The following is a 22,243-nucleotide window of genomic DNA, read 5'->3' on the forward strand; positions in this document are numbered from 1 at the left end:
CATCTCTTTCTATTTAATTTGCAAAGACATAAAACAGATGAAACTTCCAAACTTGAGATTAAGTACTTGACTGACAAGTTAGTGTGGGGGTATTATTTGAACATTTAGTGTGTAGGGAGTTTCAAAACTGTATTTCAGTGTGCATAAGCAGATTTTCAAGTGTGCAAGATTTTTACTTAAGTGAACAAATATGAGCCGATTGCTTAATATGCAGCTGATGTACTCGCATCTGGGGCTAAAGCAACAGTTGTTTTATACCGGTGGGCTCAACAGCATCACAGTGTTAAATAGAAATCAGCCATTTAAATTTTACTGCCGCTACCAACAGCAGCTGTTAAACAGATGTATACTCTTGAACTATTAGCTTTTATAGTTGGCAATAATTACAAAAGGAACACAGTGTGAGCGCAACACTGATTCATCCTTTATTTACAAATTAATGACACATCAGGAGAAGTCTTGGGTTTCCTCTTCTTGTGGGTATGTGGACGAGTTTCTGTACGAGTTAGTCTCAGGTAGTGAAGCCAGTGAAAGTCTCTGGATTAGTTTAGGATCAGTTCATACCTGACAAGCATGTTAGCTCATGTTTATAAGGTCATGCAGATTTCACATCCATGGAGCCATCACAGAGGTCTCCTTCTGTACCTGCTGTGGAAACAAAAACACAGAGTTAGCACTAAAATAGGCCCCCTTTGTTGTCAAATAGGTGTTCAATTCACAGACCGTAGGTAACAGCCATAATTATTTGAGTATTGAAGTATCTGATCTGACGGTATTCACACTAAAACAATGAATGTTTATCGGTATGATGCTCTCACTTCAGTATACCGACCTGTAGAAAATTGTATTTAAAATGCTTATGTGTATCTAATAGTAAAACATTTTATTATCATAGAATAAATCCACATAGTAGCCATTTACACTTTTAAATTTCTCCACTGAATTCACCGTCAGCATAGTCTTAACCACCCTACTCTTTCGTTCCTCAGGTCAGAACGCAACTGAATTACTGCAAATTCAATGTGAAACTGAAAAGAAAATATTAAAAAAGGTATTTAATGTGTGGGACCAAAAACTCCCACAAACTCTTTCACCTGCCCATAAGGCAAATTTGTCATTTCTTCGTGACTTATACTTAACAGGTTAGGAATCTGCTTGTAGGGCGAAAAAAAAACCCAAACCTTATCAGTTTTTGCTCAAAATCGATATTTCATTTTCACTCTGGTTGTTTAATCAAACATAACCAACAGGAGTTTTTTTTTTTGTCAATTTTTAAACCACTGAAATGTTAAATTAAGACAAGATAAAATCCTGTGTAGGCTATCAATACGTACAAGGTTTGGACACATTTATTATTGTTATACAGTGAATCTTAAGAAGCTATGTATTTATGTACAGTTTTATGTAACACAGTTTCATTCATTACGTGGCACCAGGCTTAATAATGAGTCCATATTGGATCAAATTAAGTGAAACATATTTTTATGTCTTAATGTATCTATTGATTTTTACTTTATTTCCCCTGGAGTGCCTGTAAAGGATAAGGATACTCTGTCTCTATGCTTCTTTAGAGTACCATACTTGCATTTGTGTACCTTGTTCAGTTCAGGAAAAAGTTCCTGAATGGCGATGTCCAGCAGCACATATGTCAGCTGAGGAAGCCAAAAAGCCAGGAGAAGAAGAAAAGCATTAAGGTCAGTGAGCAATAAATTAAATATGAAAATAAGCATTCAAAAAATAAAATGAAACCACAAAATTGTGTTTTGTAACATTCCAGTTCACACTGTGCCCTGATTCCTAGGTATAGGTGTGTACATTCAGATATCTGATATCTATTTGCATCGATGCAAATAGCAGGAGAATGTGATTTTCCTTCTCATGTTAACTTTCAAAGCTTCCCTCAGGTCATTTTTTCTGTCTTGTCTGGATATGTTCCAATATCAATGAGGCGCAAACGTGCTTTGAAAACAAGTAATGTGTTGGTGTGTGTGTGTCCTTTTACTTGTTTGTTGAGAACTGGCTGCTGCAGTCCATCGAAGAGAAGACGCACTCCTTCATACTTGGCCTCTTCTCCGATACATTTCCCCAGAAAGTCTAAAGATGAATGAATTCCCGGCCAACGCATGAAACACACACCAATTACCCTCACGTCCACACATTTGTCTTAGAAGTGAAAATGCAGGAATTACAGTGGAAGGTCTACATATTACAAAACATGACGAACTGCATGGATACCTGGAATGTAGCTCATCATCTCCTCAAATGTTTTCTTTGCTCTCCTCTGCTTGTCTTGGGCCGAGCGTGGAGGGCTGCTCTCACAGAAAACTGTGTCTATAAGGGGCAAAAAAATAACACATAACTTCACTTTATTTGATGGAATGTTTAAAGGAATAGTTCAAGATTAAGTTACACGGGGAAAATCAGCAGTGCTCTCTAACTGCTGAACTGCAGTGTACCTCTCAGCAGGGTGATGAGTGAGACTAGCCGGTGCTCCTGGACCACCTGATTCAGTTTGTACTGCAGGTGATAATCTGTGTAGGCCTCCAGTGTGTTCTTGAACAGGATCCTGGCACCCATTAGCAGGTGATGTAACCAGTCAGGGATGTGGAAGATGACTCGGCCTGACAATCAAATGGAAAAGGAGAAAAAGAATGACAGAGAATGTCTGACGAAATGAAAGACTCTACTTCAGTCCAGGTGATTGTCTGGTAGTGATTAATTCATGAGGGAACTCTGATCTCCCTTTAGTACAGTTGTGCAGCAATGTAATTTTCTTATTTTCTGATTAGTGTAAATGGATTCTGTGTTTAATTAACTTTTCATTCTCTACATGACTCCAAAACACTTAGATATGTCAATGTTGGTGTAAATATAGCTATTATTACCAGATTTAACAGGTCTAAATACTATATAAGCAACAGAAAAGCACTTTGTTCTTATGCAAAATTGTGTTATTTTCATCTCCATCTGGCAGCTGTCACATTAAAGTAGGCATATAAGACCAACGGCAGTTTTGAATCCTTGTTTTTAGTGAAATGGTGTCTGTTTCCTCTTGGATTATTGTTGTTTGTCAGTGAGAATTTCTCATCTGGCCATGAATGATGAGCAATTATATCTATGTTAAAGATACTTGATGTATTTCAAGTGCAAATTTATTGGATAAAACAGTAATTCAAGAAATCTTGTACATTTTCTGTGCTGGCTAATATTTTCTACCAGAAGCACTCTCTAAACATGCTTGTGATCTCTGGTATTCTTAACAAAAGTCTTCTCTAAAATGCTTTCGAATACATTTTTAAGCTGATAAAATCAATTCATTGACTTTGTATCAGAGTCTGACCTTATGCAAGCCAGAAGAGCATCCTCTCACTTTAAAAATCACTACTTTATGTGTACAACAATCTACAGAAGGCATTAAAAATAAAATAAAAGTGATAAATGGGGTGTGATAGACTTTCAAAAAACAAACTCCACTTACCCACATACATCAAGTAGTCGTACACCCCTTCAACAGTGATCATTTCCATGAAGTAGTTCTGATTGTGCCTCTTCTCCGTCATCTCTGACCGGTTGGCATTGTTTTTGAAGAGTTCATTGAAGAGCTGGAGGAGAGGGAAGTACATCAGTGTTTTAGACAGAGCTCTTCAAAACACCCACTGACTCTACTATTTAGTTTCAAGAGCATTTTCACATATGAGCGAATGACAAAACTCTGCTGAAGTAAATATGCAAATTCCATAAGTTTTTTTTCATTTTTCAGGATTATTTTTGAACTTTTTAAAATGAGAGTAACTGCATTTGCTACAGCATTTTGAAGGAAATTACACATTTGTTCTAGTGTGCCAGTGAAGTGTTCATTCTTGTGTAATCAACCAGAATTGGGTGAAATTTTTTGATGCTCGCAAAAGCTTTTATAATCCCATCAATTCAGCCACTGGGAAGTTCTCAAATTAAATGCTCAAAGAATTATTTTTCTCATGTCAGGCCTGATTACAATTTTTGTGAGATTTGTGAACTACAAATGACATAAGTTTGTTAATGCAGTTTGTTGCACAAAGTGTATGCAGAGACACAGGTATGAGTAAATTAGCATGTTGCTAACACTAAAATCACCAATGCCTGTAAAGCTGCCTTTGAAGCCTTTTTTTAAACTTCTTTTTAGTTGGTTAAATTCGTTATTTGAGGACAACTTGGTCAGCTGGGTACAATCAATCACTGGTGTCCTGGTCATCAAGCATGAAGAGACAACTCTTGGCAGGCATCTGCATCAGTGGGCCGGTGAACCGTCTAAAAATCCATACGATATTTGAGCAGGCTTCGTCTGTGCACCTGACATTCAAAGTGCACAGAGGAGTTTGCTGCATGCATGTTCATCTGCGCTGAACCCTCACTGACACGACCCCAGTGTCCCCTCCTTACAGTCTACGCTGTTCCTACAACAACCATAACTTTGCTTTGAAAACTCTAAAACATCTGCCAACTGTTGAATTACATTTGAGCTTTACTCACTGGATGACATTACTAGCAGTGAGCAAGACAGAAAGAGACAGTCTGAAAGTTATATAATTAGGACTGCCAACCTTTTTATCATTTTCTGAGGTGGGGCTCAGGATAGTGAGCTCAGGGCGGCTGGGTTTGGGTTTAGGAGATTCGCAGGAGTTGAAGAAGGACTGGATGAAAGGCTCTAGATGCTGCCCTTTCTGACAGAAAAAGCACAGGACACATAATTTGTTTAGCTTCAGCGACAGTGTTATTTCTCTTACAGATGTATCCCAAAAATACAAAGGAGACATTTAGAAACAGCTGTGTTGTGAAGGAAGCAAGACAAAACCATTCCGCAGCATCCCAGACCACACACACACAAACACAATGAATGCAGTTCTTACCTCCTTTATCAGTTTGCTGGGAACTGACTTAATGATTTTCCCTGTGAAACAAAAATACTTTATCTCAGTGATATACGGTTCTGTCACATTTTTCCCCTGTCCCAGACACAAAATATCTTTTCACTGCAACCCAAGGTCAGCCTGATCAAACATTGTCACGGAGTGTTGGACATGTTCTGCTGTTTCAACATAATTTATCTCACTTATTTTTGTCACTATCTCGCCATCTATCTCAGAGAGAATACTTTACCAAGGTTCACGTCAGGTAACATCTTGTCCAGGAACTGAGACTCCATACTATGAGGAGACAAAAAGTCGGCCAGGAGTTGGCTGTTGCTCAGCTCCGGGTGCTGTAGTAGTCTCTGCAAAGAAAACAGAGAAACATATATATGCTGTAAGTTGTGTTTTTGTGTAGTTTTAAAATATATTTGACATTAGAAGCAAAACCTACCAATACCTACCAGCTAATGCTGACTGATTTTCACAGGATATCGCAGGTTGTTAAATTAACTTCCAAGCCTTCAGAGCAGCATTTTCTATCCATTAATTTCAGCATGTCATAAAAAAGACAACTCGCAGAGACTTATTTTGAGATAGGTAATCTATCACAGTGAATATTTTCACTGCTTTTTGGGCTGTCATTTATGATTTTGTTTTGATGGTCCTGCGAGCAGGGACCATTTAAAAATCTTTCCTCTGCGCTACGTTCAAGGATGCTCCAGTTCCAACACATGTGGGACTTGTGAGTCAGCTTCTGAAAACTCTTTGAATTTGTGAGCGATGTTGTGTCAGATGAAAACAATCTGCAGTTATGAAAAGGGTGTGAATTTGGTCATTTTTCTGCATAAATGTTTGACAGCCAAGTCTCAAATCTTTTTAGAGAGTCCTTGAATGCGTTGCTAAAAAGAACATTAGTGGACCATGATGGCAACTTCAGAGTCTGAACTTTGTCATTGTGTCTTTTCCTCTGTGCTTTGAAAAGCTACAGTTGCTCTCATGACGGCCAACTGCGGCAGTGACAGAGAGATCATCTCTTCTCCACACAGAACAGGGATTTAACCTGTCTACAGTCCTGACACAAAGTCCTTCACAGTAGCAGAATGATCACTTTTTAAAGAATATTTTTCTAAAGATGAAGTGTTTCTGAGACACTTGGACAAGAATTGACAATGTTCCAATTTAATCTTGATGTCTGTTCAGTCAGACATTGTTTTGGTGGTTGTAAGCAGGAAGAAGATAAATTAAGAAAAAGAATTGAAACAGGTTTGTAACTTTACTGGCATTCTACACACCAAGAAGAGGCAAACTGTGACTGTCATCAAAATACTTAGATGTTTGTTTTTTACTTAATGGAACATCAAAATTATTTTACTTACATATACAAAAAAGCAACATGCGATTTGAGCAGTGTTTAGAGAGACATCGAACATATTCTAATGTATCATGCATTTACTTAACAATTCTATGACCTCTCTTTTGTTGCACAGAGACTGCAGTCACAGCTGTGTGCTTTCATAATCTTCACCACTCTTCTTCTTGTTAAATTCTGTCTCCTCTTCAGATCCATCAATCTACATTCTGTCTAATACAATTCAGAATCAAAGAGTTTCATCAGATATCCACCTGAAGGTACTCTTGGAACTCCTCCCGCTTGGATGTGAGAAACTCATAATTCTTGGGACCAATTATTCTCTTTGAGGGCAACTGTGCATCTGGAAATGACCCTACAAGAGATTTAAGATATTACAGTGAGGAATGCTGGAAAAAAAAAAACATGAAAAGAACAAGTTTTCTTTCAGTGTGACAAGAAAATTACAGTTGCGTGGTTTCCAAGTTTCAAAATGATGCAACAGGGCTATTAGCCTTCCCAAAATCTAGGTTGACTTAGAAGTAATGGTGCGTGAATTGTCAGGGATCCATGAGACCATTTTCATGGAAAATGTCTTCCTTATGGCTATGAATGAACAAAGGAACTGTATACAGACCCTCTTAGGCAAATGGCAGCAGGAAAAATTGAGACAACCTACCATGAAACTCAGTGAGCTTTGATTCAAGAACATAGAACTCCAGATATCTTCTGTACACAGACCAGTTCTCAGTCTCATGCCCCACTGCAGGAAAACAAATACTGAGACTTAATAAATGAATGAATCAAATGCATTTAGTTAATAGCTCCAAGTGAAAAGTGCAAATATGAAGCTCATATGACAACTGCTTTAGCAGTTTTTTGATGATCTAGATAAAAATGACAAAGCAAAACTAACTTTTTGGATGTCTAAAATTGTATCACTTGTCTGTGATGCATGAGTTCTACACTGAGTAGCAAATGCTTGTAACTTGTTTAGATTAATTATACTGAGAAAGCAGGCCCCATTGTAGGAACACAATGCAACAAAAGTCTGTATCTCTTTTATTACTGAGATTTAAATCTTATATCTTTCAATTACATCCTTATTTTTTGATGAAAATCATTCCAGGATATCAAATTTCTAGAGAAGTCTCTCCCAACCAAACATAATGTCAACTACAGGGGCTAACATTATGCACCCAGAATCACCCCAGGATAACAAATTTCTGGAGAACTGCTTTGACATTCTTTAGAAGCCTTTTTTTTCAGCTGCATCTTCCTAGAGGGGTTGTGTTGCTTCATTTTTCTGGATAACAACCGCAAAGGTGTTCCTATTGATTTAAAGGGTAACTTCGGTTTTTTTCAACCTGGGGTCTGTTTTCATATGCCTTTTCATACATGTGAGTGATGGAGAAATGAATTTTCGACATAGCTCCAGTATTTAGCCAGGCAGGCAGCTTCGCAGTTCAGCTAGCAGCTCAGCTAGCGAAAAGTATGGGGCAACTTGCCCCCCCGCGTCAAAGTCCGCCTTAACGTGCTTTTTTCCCCACACTGACCGGCTCAGATAGTCTCAACGAGTGTCCCACAACATACTAGAGATGAGAAGTGAACGAAAACCTCCACATTATTTGGCGATCGCTATTTGTTGTGGTCTGTATTGTTGTGGTCACGCTATCGCGCCATTTCGGAATGAGATTTGCTTTCTAGCGTCCTGAGATTTGGATACAGACCACAACAAATAGCGATCGCCAAGTAATGTGGAGGTTTTCGTTCACTTCTCATCTCTAGTTTGTTGTGGGACACTCGTTGAGACTATCCGAGCTGGTCAGTGTGGGAAAAAAGCACATTGGGGCGGACTTTGATGCGGGGGGGCAAGTTGCCCCATACTTTTCGCTAGCTGAACTGCGAAGCTGCCTGCCTGGCTAAATACGGGAGCTATGTCGAAAATTCATTTCTCCATCACTCACATGTATGAAAAGACATATGAAAACAGACCCCAGGTTGAAAAAAACGAAGTTCCCCTTTAAGTCATGCAGCATAGTTGGCCAGATCGTAGTTTTCATCTTTTTGTGATGCTCTTGTATGATTTTGACAGCTTGCCTTGGATTGTTATCACGTTGGAATAGTCCTCCTCTGCCAAGCTTCTGGAGTCTGGGATTAAGCATTTACTAAGGTAGTCCTGGGCAGGTTCACACCAAATGTGCCGCACGCCTTCAGAGCCAGGCAAATCTACCTCGACCTCATCTGACCTAGGAATGTGCTCCCAAGATATATCAGGCTTCTTTTTAATATTCTTTAGCAATGTTTCATCTTGAAGTTATATTCCAAGTAGCAGGCATGGACATTTTTCTTGAACAGTGTCCGTAGAGGTTGACATTATGCTCTGTCCTTCACACTGTCTGAGCTGTCACAGAAAGTCTGATTTCCACCGATATCTCCTGTGCCAATTCTGAAGCACCTGTTTTTCACAGGCAGACTGTGCAAATAGCACACTCTCTGTAGTGTCATTTTAGTAGGATGTCACTGCTGCTCTGATTCATGGCTCCGCAGCTCACTCTATACCTCCTGATAATGGCTGCAACTGTGGACCAACTGTTCAGCTGGTCACTGATCTTCCTGTATCATTTTACATCATTCTGAAGTCTCAGAAAAACATTTTTCAATTCCTCTGGCATTTTTTTTTCAGATGGAGCTACGATACAGATGCCTACAACTCATAGTTGCACACTTGAGAAAGTTTTGGTGTTCATAGGTCAGATTATAACCATGCAATTAGGCTTATTGGAAATTCCAGATGTACTCAGTTGTGTTGCAGTGATCACAGGTTTTCCAACATGTCAGTGACAACAGGTATATTCACTTTCATTGCATTGAATTTCTACTTTGGAGCTGGTATTTTCAGTACAGGCTTCCTGAAGAATTTGTTGTTGATTGTTTATAAGAGTAAATGCTCATTTTAGAAATAATACAATCACAATAAAGTAGCTGAGTTTGTTAAGATTACATTTTTGATTAAAAAAAAAGAGTTTTTTTTAAAACTCAGACTGTTTCCTATTCTTGTAACAGTGCTAGACAGTCATACTGAGACACAATGAGCTTGCAGCTGACACACAGCAATGTGGCGGGAAAACGGGCCTGACAGGTCGAAGTTGGCTGCATAGGGTTTGTAGCCACATCAACATAAAGGCTATTCTGGGAGATGGGAGTGCAGGGAAAGGTCCAATGACAAGCAGTAGAAGACTCTCCAGAGTCTCTAAAGAGGGCAGCATGTGGCTCTGGAGGAAGTGAAAGGATTCTATTTGGTCTCCAAAGTAAGTGAATGGCATCTGGAAAAAACGACTGGGACAGTGGGATTCACTACTGAACAGGCCTGTCACCATTTGATAACCCAGAAGATGGCACCACTAACTTGGCCATTATTTAGAGTTGAGGCAGAATGTCTAAGGATTGTAATTAAGGGATACTAACAGCTAAATCCTACATAACAGATTTAGACAATCACTCCTCTTGCAGGTACTAAGGCAACTTGTGTACAGTGGGTGCTACACCATGGCTGGTAATTCCAGGTAAGTAACATACACATCAGCAGCCTCCTTCTAATGGAGAAGCACCACTCACTTGGCCATCCGGTAGAGTCAAGGCAGCATGTCTCAGGAGTGCAGTTAATGCATATTAACAGCTAGTCATACATAACAGACCTAACAGAATATTTAATGTCACAGAAAAATATATACAGTTTGAATATATTCTGTGCATATTAACTGGTGTCAGAAATTATTGGTCAAAATTTTTCCCCTAATGCAAAATTCCATTCCACAGAAAATGACAGCACATTTTACTCCAAAACATCACGCATCAAGGCAGAATGACCTCTTTCAGATGACACTAAGTGAGACAGAAGGAAAAGGTCCGCACTGCCTCACCTGCCTTCCGGTCGTTGCGCTCCACATCGATACAGAACACAGGAATCCTCTCCCTCTTTACATCGTCATCGTAGAAATCAATGTACGGGATCGTGATGTTCCAGGCTGAGAGGTTTCGAGGGGTGCTGGGAGTGGAGGCTGCCTCCATCGGGGAGTCATCCTCCAGCACCATCATAGCTTCCTCCACCTTGAATAGAAGGAAGTGAAAGAAGTGAAGGTCAGGTGGCACTTTTCAGAATCAGCAGGCTATGGTCACATCTGCTTATGTTAAGGCACAAAACACTGAAGCTATAAACAGTAAAAACAAAAGAGCAGGCAAGATGTGTACAGTCTGAAGATCACTGCAGGATGGACAGCTGTTGTTAGTTTTTCTTTAATTCTTCTAAGTTCTTTTGTTCTTTCACTTCATGTTCTCTTTACTTTGCTCTGAATTACAATTTAACTGTTTACTTGCACAAACACTGCACACTCAAGTTTAAAATGAACTTTCTTTGCAGTGAATTTGAATACAAAAGAGACTTTAAAAAACATAGCTGTTGAGATTCCGCTACAATTAAGGGAAGGCAAAAGTAAACACAGGATTTCCCTTTACACTAAATACAGCACGGGCAATTAAAGAAATATTTGTAGACTCAAAGGTAGAGTAACAGATTGTGTTTTGCTGTACCAGCTATTGAAGACATGCCATCATTTCATACTACTTAGGAACCTTCTATACAGTAAAAGTACAGCTGCAATAACATTACATCTATTCAATTATTATTACTTTTATTAAAAGTGAATATGAAGTCATTTTCTCTAGTCTTGATTGATGAAGCTTTGATGGAACTCTGGACAAGTGAATACACTTTGGTTATATTTCTGTATAAAAGGTGACTAGAAAAAAGGAAAAGTAGGAAAATGTGAGGAAGTACTGAGAACACTTAAGCTGGCTACACATTCACTTTCTGGAATCATGCCGATGTCTTAGTAGCCAAACAGCAGTGATCCAAGACTAAAACCTAAAAATCATCTAAACTAAAAACTCCGGAGTCTTCACTGAGATGGCAGGTTTTGATGTACTTTGATAGATCTTTCCTTTCTTTACTCACCAATGCCCCCGTGTGGCAATTACCTTAGTAGTGTAAAGGAGGGCTTTAGTTTAGAAATTTTTGTTTTGCACTGGGTTCTACTAACACGAATATCATTTCAGTTTCTTTCACATTTTGTAACCTATCGCATGCAGAATTAGCCAGGGAAACGTTCACATTTGTAAGTTTGAAGAACACACACGATCATTACCTGAGTCTCTTCTGTTCGTCACACTTTCTATTTCAACTCTACTACATTTCTGTGGGAAATAAACTCCCTTGTTAGGGGATTAGTGAAGTCATCAGGTAATTTATAGATATGTTAATTGGTAAATATTTTGCAAATTGTTTCGGTCATTTTTCATGTAAAAATATTTCATGGTTCCAGCTTCACAAATGTGAAGATTTGCTGTTTTTTTTTCCTCTGTTCATTTAAATCTATTTTTATAAGTTGGGGTTGTGTTAGGACTTTTGGTTAGACGAAATCGGCATTGTAAATATGTCACTTTTTTCTGAATTTCTACCAACCAAACAATTGCTCAATTAATGGAGAAAATATCAGCACTTGATCCATAATGAAAATAATTGTTAGTTGCAGTCTTATACAAAATAGTTCAAAATGAGCTTAACCATACAATCTTAATTTTACATTGAAGTATGAGAGTTAATAATCCAATAATATAATATATAGTAGTGTAGAAGTCAAATGGAACATTCGTTCTTGCATTGCATAGTTATATTTTCAATTTTTTTAGTACATTTCTCGGATTATATTTAGATATTTTAACTTAAGGATAAATGCAGGAATTTTACTTGTAAGAGTGTGGAGTTGGAACTTTTACTTTAAGTAAAGGTCAGATCTGAATATTTCCTACACTACTGCTAAAAAAGACTGTTTAGATTATTTTTAGATCTGCCTCACCATATCATCCTCTCCTTCTACCAGCCCATAAGATGGCAGCATCGCTCCCTCCATGGTTGTGCTCTTGAACACTCCTTTGATCTTACTGCCAATGCGGCTGATCCCGAAGGATTCGCCCCTCTTTGACGTGTTCCTGCAGTTCGAACAGGGACGATATTCAACAATGAGAGATGGAGGGGATGAGCACGGCTTCAGCAAAGCGCATGCAGCTTGAGAGAAGTGACAGGGGAGGAACCATAGAGGAGAAGAAGCAGCACACTGTATCGGTATCATGACTGTAAATGGGAGGGAAAAGCTAAGGTAGCCAAACCCAAGCCAAAATGTCACTTCACAGTCATCTTACAATGAAATGCCTGGCTTGCTGGTAAAGCACTGCAGGACCAAAAGCAAACACAGCACAAAGCAGTGAGCAGTGATTTCATGAACTGATGATTCGTTTGAAGGGGATCAGAAAATTTTAATGATCACAAAAATGTTGTATGACCAGTTACCAGTCAACCAGGAAAGGTACACAAAATCACAGGTGCTCTGTGTGAGTGCCTGTTAGATACGTGAAATAAAAACCAACATATAGTGAAATACCAAATACACAAGAAGCTTAATATAGACGAGTCACTGCATTGGCAAACACAGGTATTATCCTACAACAAAGCTGGAGAACACAAAAAATAAAAATAGGATCCCATGCATCGGCCCCCTCATGCAGGCGTGGAGGTTGGGACTGGGGTCACATGGAGAAAAATGGACAGTAAGACATCACACTGAGTGGCCTGTGACACACTGATGGACCCTGACTTACTTGGGTGATGAGTGGCGGTGGGATAGCGAGCCATATGGGAAGTTTGTGAACGTGGACTGGGCATGGAGGGAGTTAAAAGATGCAGGTGAAGAGCTGCCAGAGGCGGTGAACAGTGAGGACGGGGACTCGGGGCTCCAGTCCCAGGAACTATAAGCAGAACAGGGTCACATCCCCATGGGCAAGAGGAGGGAGAGGATCGTGGATCATACCCGGGCAGGCAGTATGGTGGTTACAGAATCAGAGTGGACATACAGTCACAGACACAGCACGGTGGTGGCAATACATAGATGGAGTAACGGGCAGACAAACGGGCAGAGTGGAGGGGGATTCTCAGTCGCAGATATGGAGAGAGTTTAGGCTCGTTGTTGGTCAGCGTTCATGAATATGTAAGTGGCAATGCGCTACTGAAAGCAATAATCTGCAGTCTCATTTATCATCTTTGAGTGGCATAATTGATGCTGCTTTGAAAACTGCCTTCATAACAAGATTGCTTAAGACAGAAAAATTGAAAATAAAACCATTCGACATCCTCTCCTGAGGTTTCCTGGGGTTTAATTCTGCAATTTTGGAAACAAGCAAACCTTGATTTGCTAAGGAAATCATGAAAACTAAAGTCTAAACCAGCACGACCCTTGATTAGCTTGATTAGTATCTAATTGATGATGACTCATGCTACAATTAGCATGATTAGCTAATTAAGGTCACTTTTCTCAACCTTCTCTCATTTGTATTTACAGCATAAGCACCGAATGAAAGACGTATGTAGGAATGAAATTAGATTAGCAATAAAACGATGTATCATTATCCTATTATCAACTAATGCACACTGAACTGCAGGCCTGATTGCAGTTGGCACAGGGCACAGTGGATTTGTTAAAAAGGCAGTACATCGCCCTCTTTAGGCAAGAATGAAATGTCTTTTGTATCTTGCGTGCAGCACTGCTCAGCCAGCCACTGTTTTGATCAGCACACTGATGCCTTATACTCACCGAATGTCATCCAAACTGAGGCTATTTCTGGAACAATATGCACAAGGAGTTAGTGGCAGGGCCCCATGGCCACATACACACCACACCTCGAGATAGAAAACATAACAGTCGATCCCTGGGCTCGAGTTAATTTACTTTTAATTGGACTTTCATTACACTCCAACTCTAATCTTTTGCAGCAAATTACAGTTTATTAGAATTAAAGTGAATTCATGTTTATAATGCGGCTGGCATATACAATATTCTGCCTCCACAATGCAGTGGCTAAGAGGATGCAGGGAGGTGAGACCATTAAAGAAAATTTTGTAACTTATCAGAGTAATCTAAAAAAAATAAAGGAACTTCGGTTGGATGTTAAAAAATGAGCTAACAGTTAGTCAGTGAGTGCTTTAATTGCTTTCTGGTTTTAGATTACCAAAGGTTACTTGAATATTATTATACTAAGCTTGCATCCTGTTGCACACAAACACAAAAACTAGCAAAGTGAAAACCTACCTGCTCATTTTGGAGTTCCTGGCAGGGGACTCAGCCCCTCTCAGAAGCTGACGAAAGTACTGCGGAAAACATAGAAAAACGTTATGAAGGTACACTGCAAACACTGCATATGCAAATTCTGGTACAGTACATAAGCTACGTTTGAGAAACATTCTGTATCTAAAGACTCTTTTATGTCCGTAAAGTAGTCATTGCTGTCCTGCTTATTCGGAATCAGGAGCAGGACCAGCAACAAAATATAATTTAAAAAATCACATTATTTTCCAGACTCTGTATTAATTCAGGGCAGTGGCCTGCTGTGGACAATAGCCGAGCTCTGCTCCACCCAACTGTATTCAATGAAACTGCCTCTGAGGGGTGAAATTCGGCTTGGCAGCTTGGCATAATGCCAGCGTCGGTTCACTGGCCAGTTGTGCATCCGGTATTGATGACAGGACTGATAGTTTTTGGTGGCTGAGAGATCGGAACAGGATAGCAAATTCCAAGTCAGCAAACTCCAAATCAAGTCTATTTTCACCATCAGGCAGACACAGTTTGTTTCTTACATTCAAGACAATCAAAATAGGAGTAGCAGAAATGTAGTCTGTGCTAAAATGACCATATTTTGAACTGATTTTTCAGAAATCTGAACACGGCAGCCAGACACAACACAGATATTAAAGATATGATTAACTAGTAGAACTCTTAAATCATCATACTCTGTTAAGAGCACTCAGCCCAACCAACCAGATGCTCTTGGATGTCCCAAGATCAAGACACAAAAACAAAGGCAATCCAGGCTGAGGCTAACCCTAATATCTGGACAAGCCTTTGTTTTCTTATAAGAACTATTTTGATTGAAGTAGGGTTTGACACCTGATTTCATTCTTTAATGTGCTTTAACTGTTATATATCAACTTTTTAAATATTTTTTTTTAAATTCACATTTAATAATTTTGGTATTTTCAGCCTGTGCAGCACTGCAAACTGCAAAACTTTTGTTGCTTTCAGTGCGCTATACAGGAAATTAAGGTTTTTACTTTTCACTAAGTTGGGATGAGCTGTGTGTTTTTAAACTTTTTGACAATGTGTAGAGCGATGTATTTCTTGAGGAAGATGCTAACCTCATCACTGTGACAGAACATGGGGGTGAAAACATTCTCCAGCAGGGAAAGAACATGTTCGTAGGCTTCAAACAAGCACCTCATGGTCTGCAGTTTCACCACTTCTGCATATGGGCCCTCAGCAACTGGGAAGTTAAAGAAAAAGACATGTCAGTAGCAAACAATTAAGGTGTACTTTGTATGTATTTATGTGTGTTTTTAAAGAAATGTCAAATGTAGTGATTCAGTAAAGATCTGTGTTACATACTATTGCGTATTTCTTCCACTATAAAGGGGTCGAAGCGGATCTTGTCAACACTCTCGTCCAAGCAGTATGTCTCATAGATCTTTTTCACTTCCTCATGAAGCATCATTTTCTCTGAGTCAGAAAGCTCTGGACACAGAATCCTGTCGTTGAATTCCTCTGCGAAGTTAGGAGAGTCAGACATCACAGTCTCGCTCTGCAAGGACTTTTAAGAAAGCATAACTGTGGCATCTGATTGTCATTATAAACAGTCTTTCGTAAGTTTCGCAAGTACTTTCAGACTGACTTGCTGGGAAGTTAAAAAAAGGGGGGGGCTAAAGTAGAAAATGCTTCTTTTGAAGTCACTTTTCTGCAATTGACAGAATTGAGTAATTAACTGAGACAGTATTTACCACATTGTCTCTGGGGCACAAAAACAGTAATCTGGTGGCTTTTATGAGTAAAAACAACCAGATTTATCCAGACTTCTGAGAGGAAGTGGAAACACTCACCAACTGCCAGGCAGAACTGGAGCACATGGACAGCTCCTTCTTGCTTTAGGAAGTTCATGAAACGAAAGAGAAGGTCTTGCTGTTCTCTGATTTCCTTCAACTCCAGCTTCAGCACCTGATGTGAGAAAGCACAGCAGAAAAAAAAAACATACTATTAATAGCTAACAGACACAGTGCTCTCTAAACCACTCTTTGATATGTTCCTTTACTTATTACTACATTTTACTGCATCAAAGGAAACACTTACTGAAGGTTTTTTGTTGCGGATATCAGAGTACTTTTGTAGGAAAGGAACCAAAGTTGAAGTGGGCTCTGTGGCTTCTTCAGGCTTTGGGGACAAAGGTAGATGCATGTTAACCCGTTTCTTCATATATTACATACACTTTGCAGCAAGATTTTGAAATACATGGAATACACATTGAACTGCACATAAACGCAGAATTTGACAAGTACTTACTGGGGAGTTGTCAATGAATATCAAAATTAAATGATTTACTGTGTCCTGAAATTGGAAAAAAAAACAGCAATTAAGAAAACTCACCTAAAATAAGACATATCTTAGTCATTAGTTTGCATGCTTGTGGTTAATTAACACTAATTTACAGGCTACAGATCAAACTTAGCCTTAGACTGGTAAACCATATCAGCAGAGGGTTTCAAGTGAAAATAGCTTTAAAGTTTCTGCCTTTAATATGTCTACACTCACAGGATCAGCCAAGTAGTCCATTGAAGGAAGGAAGACAGAACCAGCCAAGACTTCTCTTATCAGGAGAGTAAGAGATCTGGGAGGAGTGAAGAGATAATGTAGCAGGAAATGAGAGAGTGAAAGAGTAAAGAATGACCCTTATCTGCTATGAATTGTCTCAGTAATGTCAGACACTCACACTGTGCCTTTGTGTTGCAACTCACTGTGACAAATATATGATGGCAGTGGGTTACCTGCAATCTGTAGCCTTGGGTGGCAGGATGTAGGGGAAAAGCATCTCAGTCAGCTTCCTCAGGTAAAGAAGCTCATCTCTGCGACTCCGTAGAGCTACATGGAGATCAGGACCATATTCCTCCAGGGCAACTTGCTGAAGAAACTCTGTGTTCTTTACTACAAATAAACACAAACAGACTTAGCTTTTTGATGGTGAGCACAATTCAGATAGTATTTGTGTGATCATATCAGCCATACCTTTCTGTCTTGCTTTGCTAATAATTTCAATGTGCTTCATGGAAACTTTGAGAAGTTTTTGTGTAATAAGGGATGCCACATCCACCTGAGAAAGAAACATTTTTTAACTAATATTCAATCAACTAGCACTCAAAAATTTTAACTTAATATAGTCTAACTGTCACCTTCTGAGTTCGGCGCACTAACACAGCTGCAAAGAAACGCAAGGTCACCCTCAGCTCGTCGACAAATGCCTCATCATCCGTGATGTCTCTGAAAGACAAACGCTGTGCAGTCACTTGGATTATTTGAGATAACATATTATACCACAATCTGAATTACAACAGACAAAAAATTGACTTACCTATACCAAGGATATACAAAATTTTCCAGAACAAGCTCTAGAATCTAAAATAAAAAAAATAACAGGATTGAGATAATTTGATCATTTAATTTAATATGATAATTAATGTGACAAAATAAATGTTTAATGTATGCCTGTTACCTCTGAAAGAGAAGCATCCACCTTAGAAGGAACTTTCAGGTCAAGCCATGGCTGATAGTTTTCTAGTAACAAAGTTGGTCTATCAATTCAGAAAGAAAGAAAGAAAGAAAGAAAATAAATCCCAGTTTCACCCACAAAGAATAGTGTTGCAATCCTGCCTGACCATTGGGGGGCAGTGTAACATCTGCCATAACCTTATACACACGTGGACAAAATTGTTGGTACCCCTCAGTTAAAGAAGGAAAAACCCACAATTCTCACTGAAATCACTTGAAACTCACAAAAGTAACAATAAACAAAAATTTATTGAAAATTAAATAATCAAAAACAGCCATTACTTTTGAATTGTTGATTAACATAATTATTTAAAAAAACAAACTAATGAAGCAGGCCTGGACAAAAATGATGGTACCTCTATAAAAGATTGAAAACTATTTGACCAGAGTGACATGATTAACTCAGGTGTGTCATTTAATTGACATCACAGGTGTTTCCAAACTCATAATCAGTCAGTCTGCCTATTTAAAGGGAGACAAGTAGTCACCCTGCTGTTTGGTGAAAAGGTGTGTACCACACTGAACATGGACAACAGAAAGCGAAGGAGAGAATTGTCCCAGGACATCCGAAAAAAATGATAGACAAACATCTTAAAGGTAAAGGCTATAAGACCATCTCTAAACAGCTTGAAGTTCCTGTGACAACAGTGGCTCATATTATTCAGAAGTTCAAGACCCACGGGACAGTAGCCAACCTCCCTGGACGTGGCCGCAAGAGGAAAATTGATGACAAATTGAAGAGACGGATCGTTGGAATTGTATCCAAAGAGCCCAGAGCAACCTCCAAAGAAATTAAAGGTGAACTCCAAGGCCAAGGTACATCAGTGTCAGATCGCACCATTCGTCGTTGTTTGAGCCAAAGTGGACTTCATGGGAGACGACCAAGGAGGACACCACTGCTGAAAAAAACTCATAAAAAAGCAAGACTGGAATTTGCAAAAATGCATGTTGACAAGCCACAAAGCTTCTGGGAGAATGTCCTTTGGACAGATGAGACCAAACTGGAGCTTTTTGGTAAGGCACATCAACTCTATGTTCATAGACTCAAAAACCAAGCATACGAAGAAAAGAACACTGTCCCTACGGTGAAACATGGAGGAGGCTCAGTAATGTTTTGGGGCTGTTTTGCTGCATCTGGCACAGGGTGTCTTGAAAGTGTGCAAGGTACGATGAAATCTGAAGACTATCAAGGCATTCTGGAGAGAAATGTGCTGCCTAGTGTCAGAAAGCTTGGTCTCAGTCGCAGGTCATGGGTCTTCCAACAGGACAACGATCCAAAACACACAGCCACAAACACCCAAGAATGGCTGAGAGAAAAGCGTTGGACTATTCTAAAGTGGCCTTCTATGAGCCCAGATCTGAATCCCATTGAACATATGTGGAAGGAGCTGAAACATGCCATTTGGAGAAGACACCCATCAAACCTGAGACAACTGGAGCTGTTTGCTCATGAGGAGTGGGCCAAAATACCTGTTGACAGCTGCAGAACACTCATTGACAAATACAGAAATTGTTTAATTGCAGTGATTGCCTCAAAAGGTTGTGCAACAAAATATTAAGTTATGGGTACCATCATTTTTGTCCAGCCCTATTTCATTAGTTTGTTTTTTTAAATAATTATGTTAATCAACAATTCAAAAGTGATGGCTGATTTTGATTATTTAATTTTCAATAAATTTTTATTTATTGTTACTTTTGTGAGTTTCAAGTGATTTCAGTGAGAATTGTGGGTTTTTCCTTCTTTAACTGAGGGGTACCAACAATTTTGTCCACGTGTGTAAATATTCTGTTCTACAGAATGGGCTGACTAAGCATGACTACCTTATAAACAACAGTACTGAGCATAATCAATGTATGTTGGCGAATCATATATTATAAAGTTAAAGCAACATATATAAATATAACAAGAATTATTTTCCTAGTTTAACCTACCATTTGATTTGTGCCCTGTCTTTTACCAGGACAAGAAAACCCAGCATATGCAGACGCATGGGAATAGACATAGCCACACTATAATATCCACTTTTTGCAGGCATTAAGAGCATATCTGGTCAGTATAGCTAATGTTGACACAAGGTCAATATACAACACAACATAGCTTCTTCCTCACCACTACACCACAGCATAACTGGGTCACTCACCTGTGCCTTTTACATTTGATTTTTCCACAAACCGCACAGCTGTGGCCCAGTGGAAACAACTCCTGCTGGTATGACTGCAAGAGCAAGTTAAGTTAGATTAACAACTGGTATTATTCAGCCTAAATATTGTGCCCAGTCTCCAGATACATCTGTCCACTGGCAACAACTGCAAACATCCAACTATAGTTTACTATCCATCACATTTGTGGCACTAACCTATCCTCCAGCCCTAATCTGTTCAGCTGTCTAATGACCTACCTTATTCTTTGGTTTAATGGAGACTAAGATGTTAGGCAGCAGAGACTCAGGCCCCAATGAGCAGTAGAAAGTGACCACTCCAGCCAGGAAGGACCAAAACACCATTATGATGTGAATGTATCTGTGGGAACAGAAAGGCATATACTGCAATTAACGAGGTAAAAGCATTAGAGCATATAAAGTGAGGAGATGTGGGTGTCAGGGAGGTTGCCTGTGGAGTGGTGTTAAGTGAGCTGGTGTGCACTTACCTATTTAAAAGCACAGTGGACAGCAGCAGGACGAGCAGCAGAAAGCAGAAGACTGGATACTGTCGGCCCAGCTCTCTGACCCGCTCCAGCTTCATCCTGCGTCTTACTTTCAGCAGATAAGCTGTGATGCACCCCATCCTCGTCTGCAAATATCTAGTCTACTGCATTTTCCTGTAAAATCAACAACACATTATGATGTGACTGTCTACAAATAAACATGGGCGTGTAGCAGCGACACGGAGCTCCATCAAATCGAATTCGTGGTGGTTTTGTGCGCTCGTTTTACACACCGAGCAGGTTGCAGTGATTCTATTTATCGACTCCAACACTTACTGTAGGTGTACGGCGGACAGCATGGGCCATTTCTCACTGTAGTCCAGCAGCGACACCATCATGAATGTGCAGAATCAAAATACGCAGGCTGCGCGTTCGTAAGATCAGGCAGCGTAGGACCGTCGGGGTGCTGCACAGCTGTAAGCCCAAGTAGGATTAGCGATAATTACACAGCATCATTTGTGCGCAGACGGTCCTCAAACTCTTTTGGGTTACTGCTGGGCTAATGGCTGCGGTGCTCCGGCTGTCATTTCTGACCGTGGAGGGACAGCGGTGCTGCCTGGCTGTCGGCGCCGAACATCCGTGATGTCACCTCCGCTGCGCTCCTAACAGAAGCAGCAACTGGCTCCCGTTGGATTAGCTACACGATAACAAGAGTATCAGCTGCATATTGCCTCAAAAAGCAACAACTAAAAGGAGCTGTAATACACAGACGAGGTGTACGTATTGAAGGGACGAGGCTGAAAGCGGAGTGACGTTCTTGGAAGCGGCCATGTCGATTTGTAGTATTTTTGCATGTAACGCACTCGAGTTGCGTTACAGTTATTACTAGCGTACGGTAAATAACTTGTAACGACACTTTCAACTCAGGGAACTAAGCAAGAGGACTCAAAACCTTCCGCCTTTTCACTTTTTGACAAACAAACGTCCGCAAATTTGGAGTTAACCGCCATTTAATTAGCTAGTCCCGCTACATCAGTGTTGTTGCTATGGTTACTGCGGGCTTTCGATTTAGGCGTTTCGGTTTTTTCCAAGAGAAACATTCCATTGGGGCGCCAGATAATTAACAACCAAGTATTCATGGCCGTATCGGTACTTTATCAAAACTAGACGACGAATCAGTTAAAATATATAACAGACGCAATTTACTTTGATATTATCGACAGTTTTGAACCATTGTTCTCTCAACGAAATCGTTGTCAATCAGTCAATCAAATCTCGCGATAGGAAAATATCCAGCTGGTAGTTTTGCAGTTAGCGGTTTCAGATCACTGATATTGAGAATTGTGACACACATATGGCTTCTGGGGACACTCAGGACAAAAATGATATAATCATGATACATTGTTACCAATGCCTGCTCTTGAGTCTTAACATTGTGTAACTGTCATTGAAAAACAGGTTTGCAACTTCAAGTTCTTTGTTTAAAATTTCAGCAAGATTACTTTCCATGTTGTTCTGCATGGCACAATCTATAGTTTTAAAAAAAGTAAATTTCACTCACCTTCTTAAATGTTCTAATACATTAAGTACATGGTTACTCAAAGAGTAAAAT

At 39.6% G+C, this 22,243-nt stretch overlaps 2 protein-coding genes across 5 annotated transcripts in view; one reads left to right on the plus strand and one right to left on the minus strand.

Moving 5' to 3' along the window:
- cga (glycoprotein hormones, alpha polypeptide) overlaps nucleotides 1-22,243 on the plus strand; it is a 121,311-nt gene that overhangs the window by 83,404 nt on the left and 15,664 nt on the right. The window lies entirely within an intron of this gene.
- Nucleotides 403-21,483, minus strand: LOC110953285 (sorting nexin-14). 4 transcript variants are annotated; one of them, XM_022197207.2, is made up of 31 exons: nucleotides 20,968-21,483; nucleotides 20,635-20,805; nucleotides 20,387-20,507; nucleotides 20,129-20,202; nucleotides 17,932-18,010; nucleotides 17,791-17,834; nucleotides 17,612-17,699; nucleotides 17,448-17,532; nucleotides 17,210-17,366; nucleotides 16,977-17,052; nucleotides 16,728-16,772; nucleotides 16,518-16,598; nucleotides 16,271-16,385; nucleotides 15,783-15,938; nucleotides 15,536-15,660; nucleotides 14,433-14,491; nucleotides 13,938-13,964; nucleotides 12,949-13,095; nucleotides 12,150-12,282; nucleotides 10,158-10,344; nucleotides 6,914-6,997; nucleotides 6,510-6,610; nucleotides 5,137-5,248; nucleotides 4,887-4,927; nucleotides 4,581-4,700; nucleotides 3,479-3,602; nucleotides 2,457-2,621; nucleotides 2,236-2,331; nucleotides 2,003-2,094; nucleotides 1,596-1,652; nucleotides 403-648 (listed from the first exon to the last, which is right to left on the minus strand). In XM_022197207.2, the coding sequence occupies exons 2-31, from the start codon at nucleotides 20,769-20,771 to the stop codon at nucleotides 607-609; spliced, it is 2,970 nt and encodes a 989-aa protein (XP_022052899.1). In that variant the 5' UTR covers nucleotides 20,772-20,805; nucleotides 20,968-21,483; the 3' UTR covers nucleotides 403-606. The 4 variants fall into 4 exon arrangements, with proteins under 4 accessions (XP_022052899.1, XP_022052909.1, XP_022052919.1 ...); XM_022197217.2 differs by lacking the exon at nucleotides 13,938-13,964 and having other exon boundaries at nucleotides 20,968-21,482; XM_022197227.2 differs by lacking the exon at nucleotides 12,949-13,095 and having other exon boundaries at nucleotides 20,968-21,482.

Source organism: Acanthochromis polyacanthus, chromosome 1 (genome assembly GCF_021347895.1).
Source record: "Acanthochromis polyacanthus isolate Apoly-LR-REF ecotype Palm Island chromosome 1, KAUST_Apoly_ChrSc, whole genome shotgun sequence".
NCBI classification, from domain to species: domain Eukaryota; kingdom Metazoa; phylum Chordata; class Actinopteri; family Pomacentridae; genus Acanthochromis; species Acanthochromis polyacanthus.

Bases quoted from the DNA above. Each gene is read 5' to 3' on its own strand.
- LOC110953285 (XM_022197207.2), bottom strand. From the start codon at position 20,771: ATGGGGTGCATCACAGCTTATCTGCTGAAAGTAAGACGCAGGATGAAG. The intron at 20,508-20,634 runs GTAAGTGCACAC...CTGTTCCCACAG, and splicing joins TCCACTGTGCTTTTAAATAG to ATACATTCACATCATAATGG. The intron at 16,386-16,517 runs GTAAGTGTTTCC...TTCTCACATCAG, and splicing joins TCCGCAACAAAAAACCTTCA to GTGCTGAAGCTGGAGTTGAA.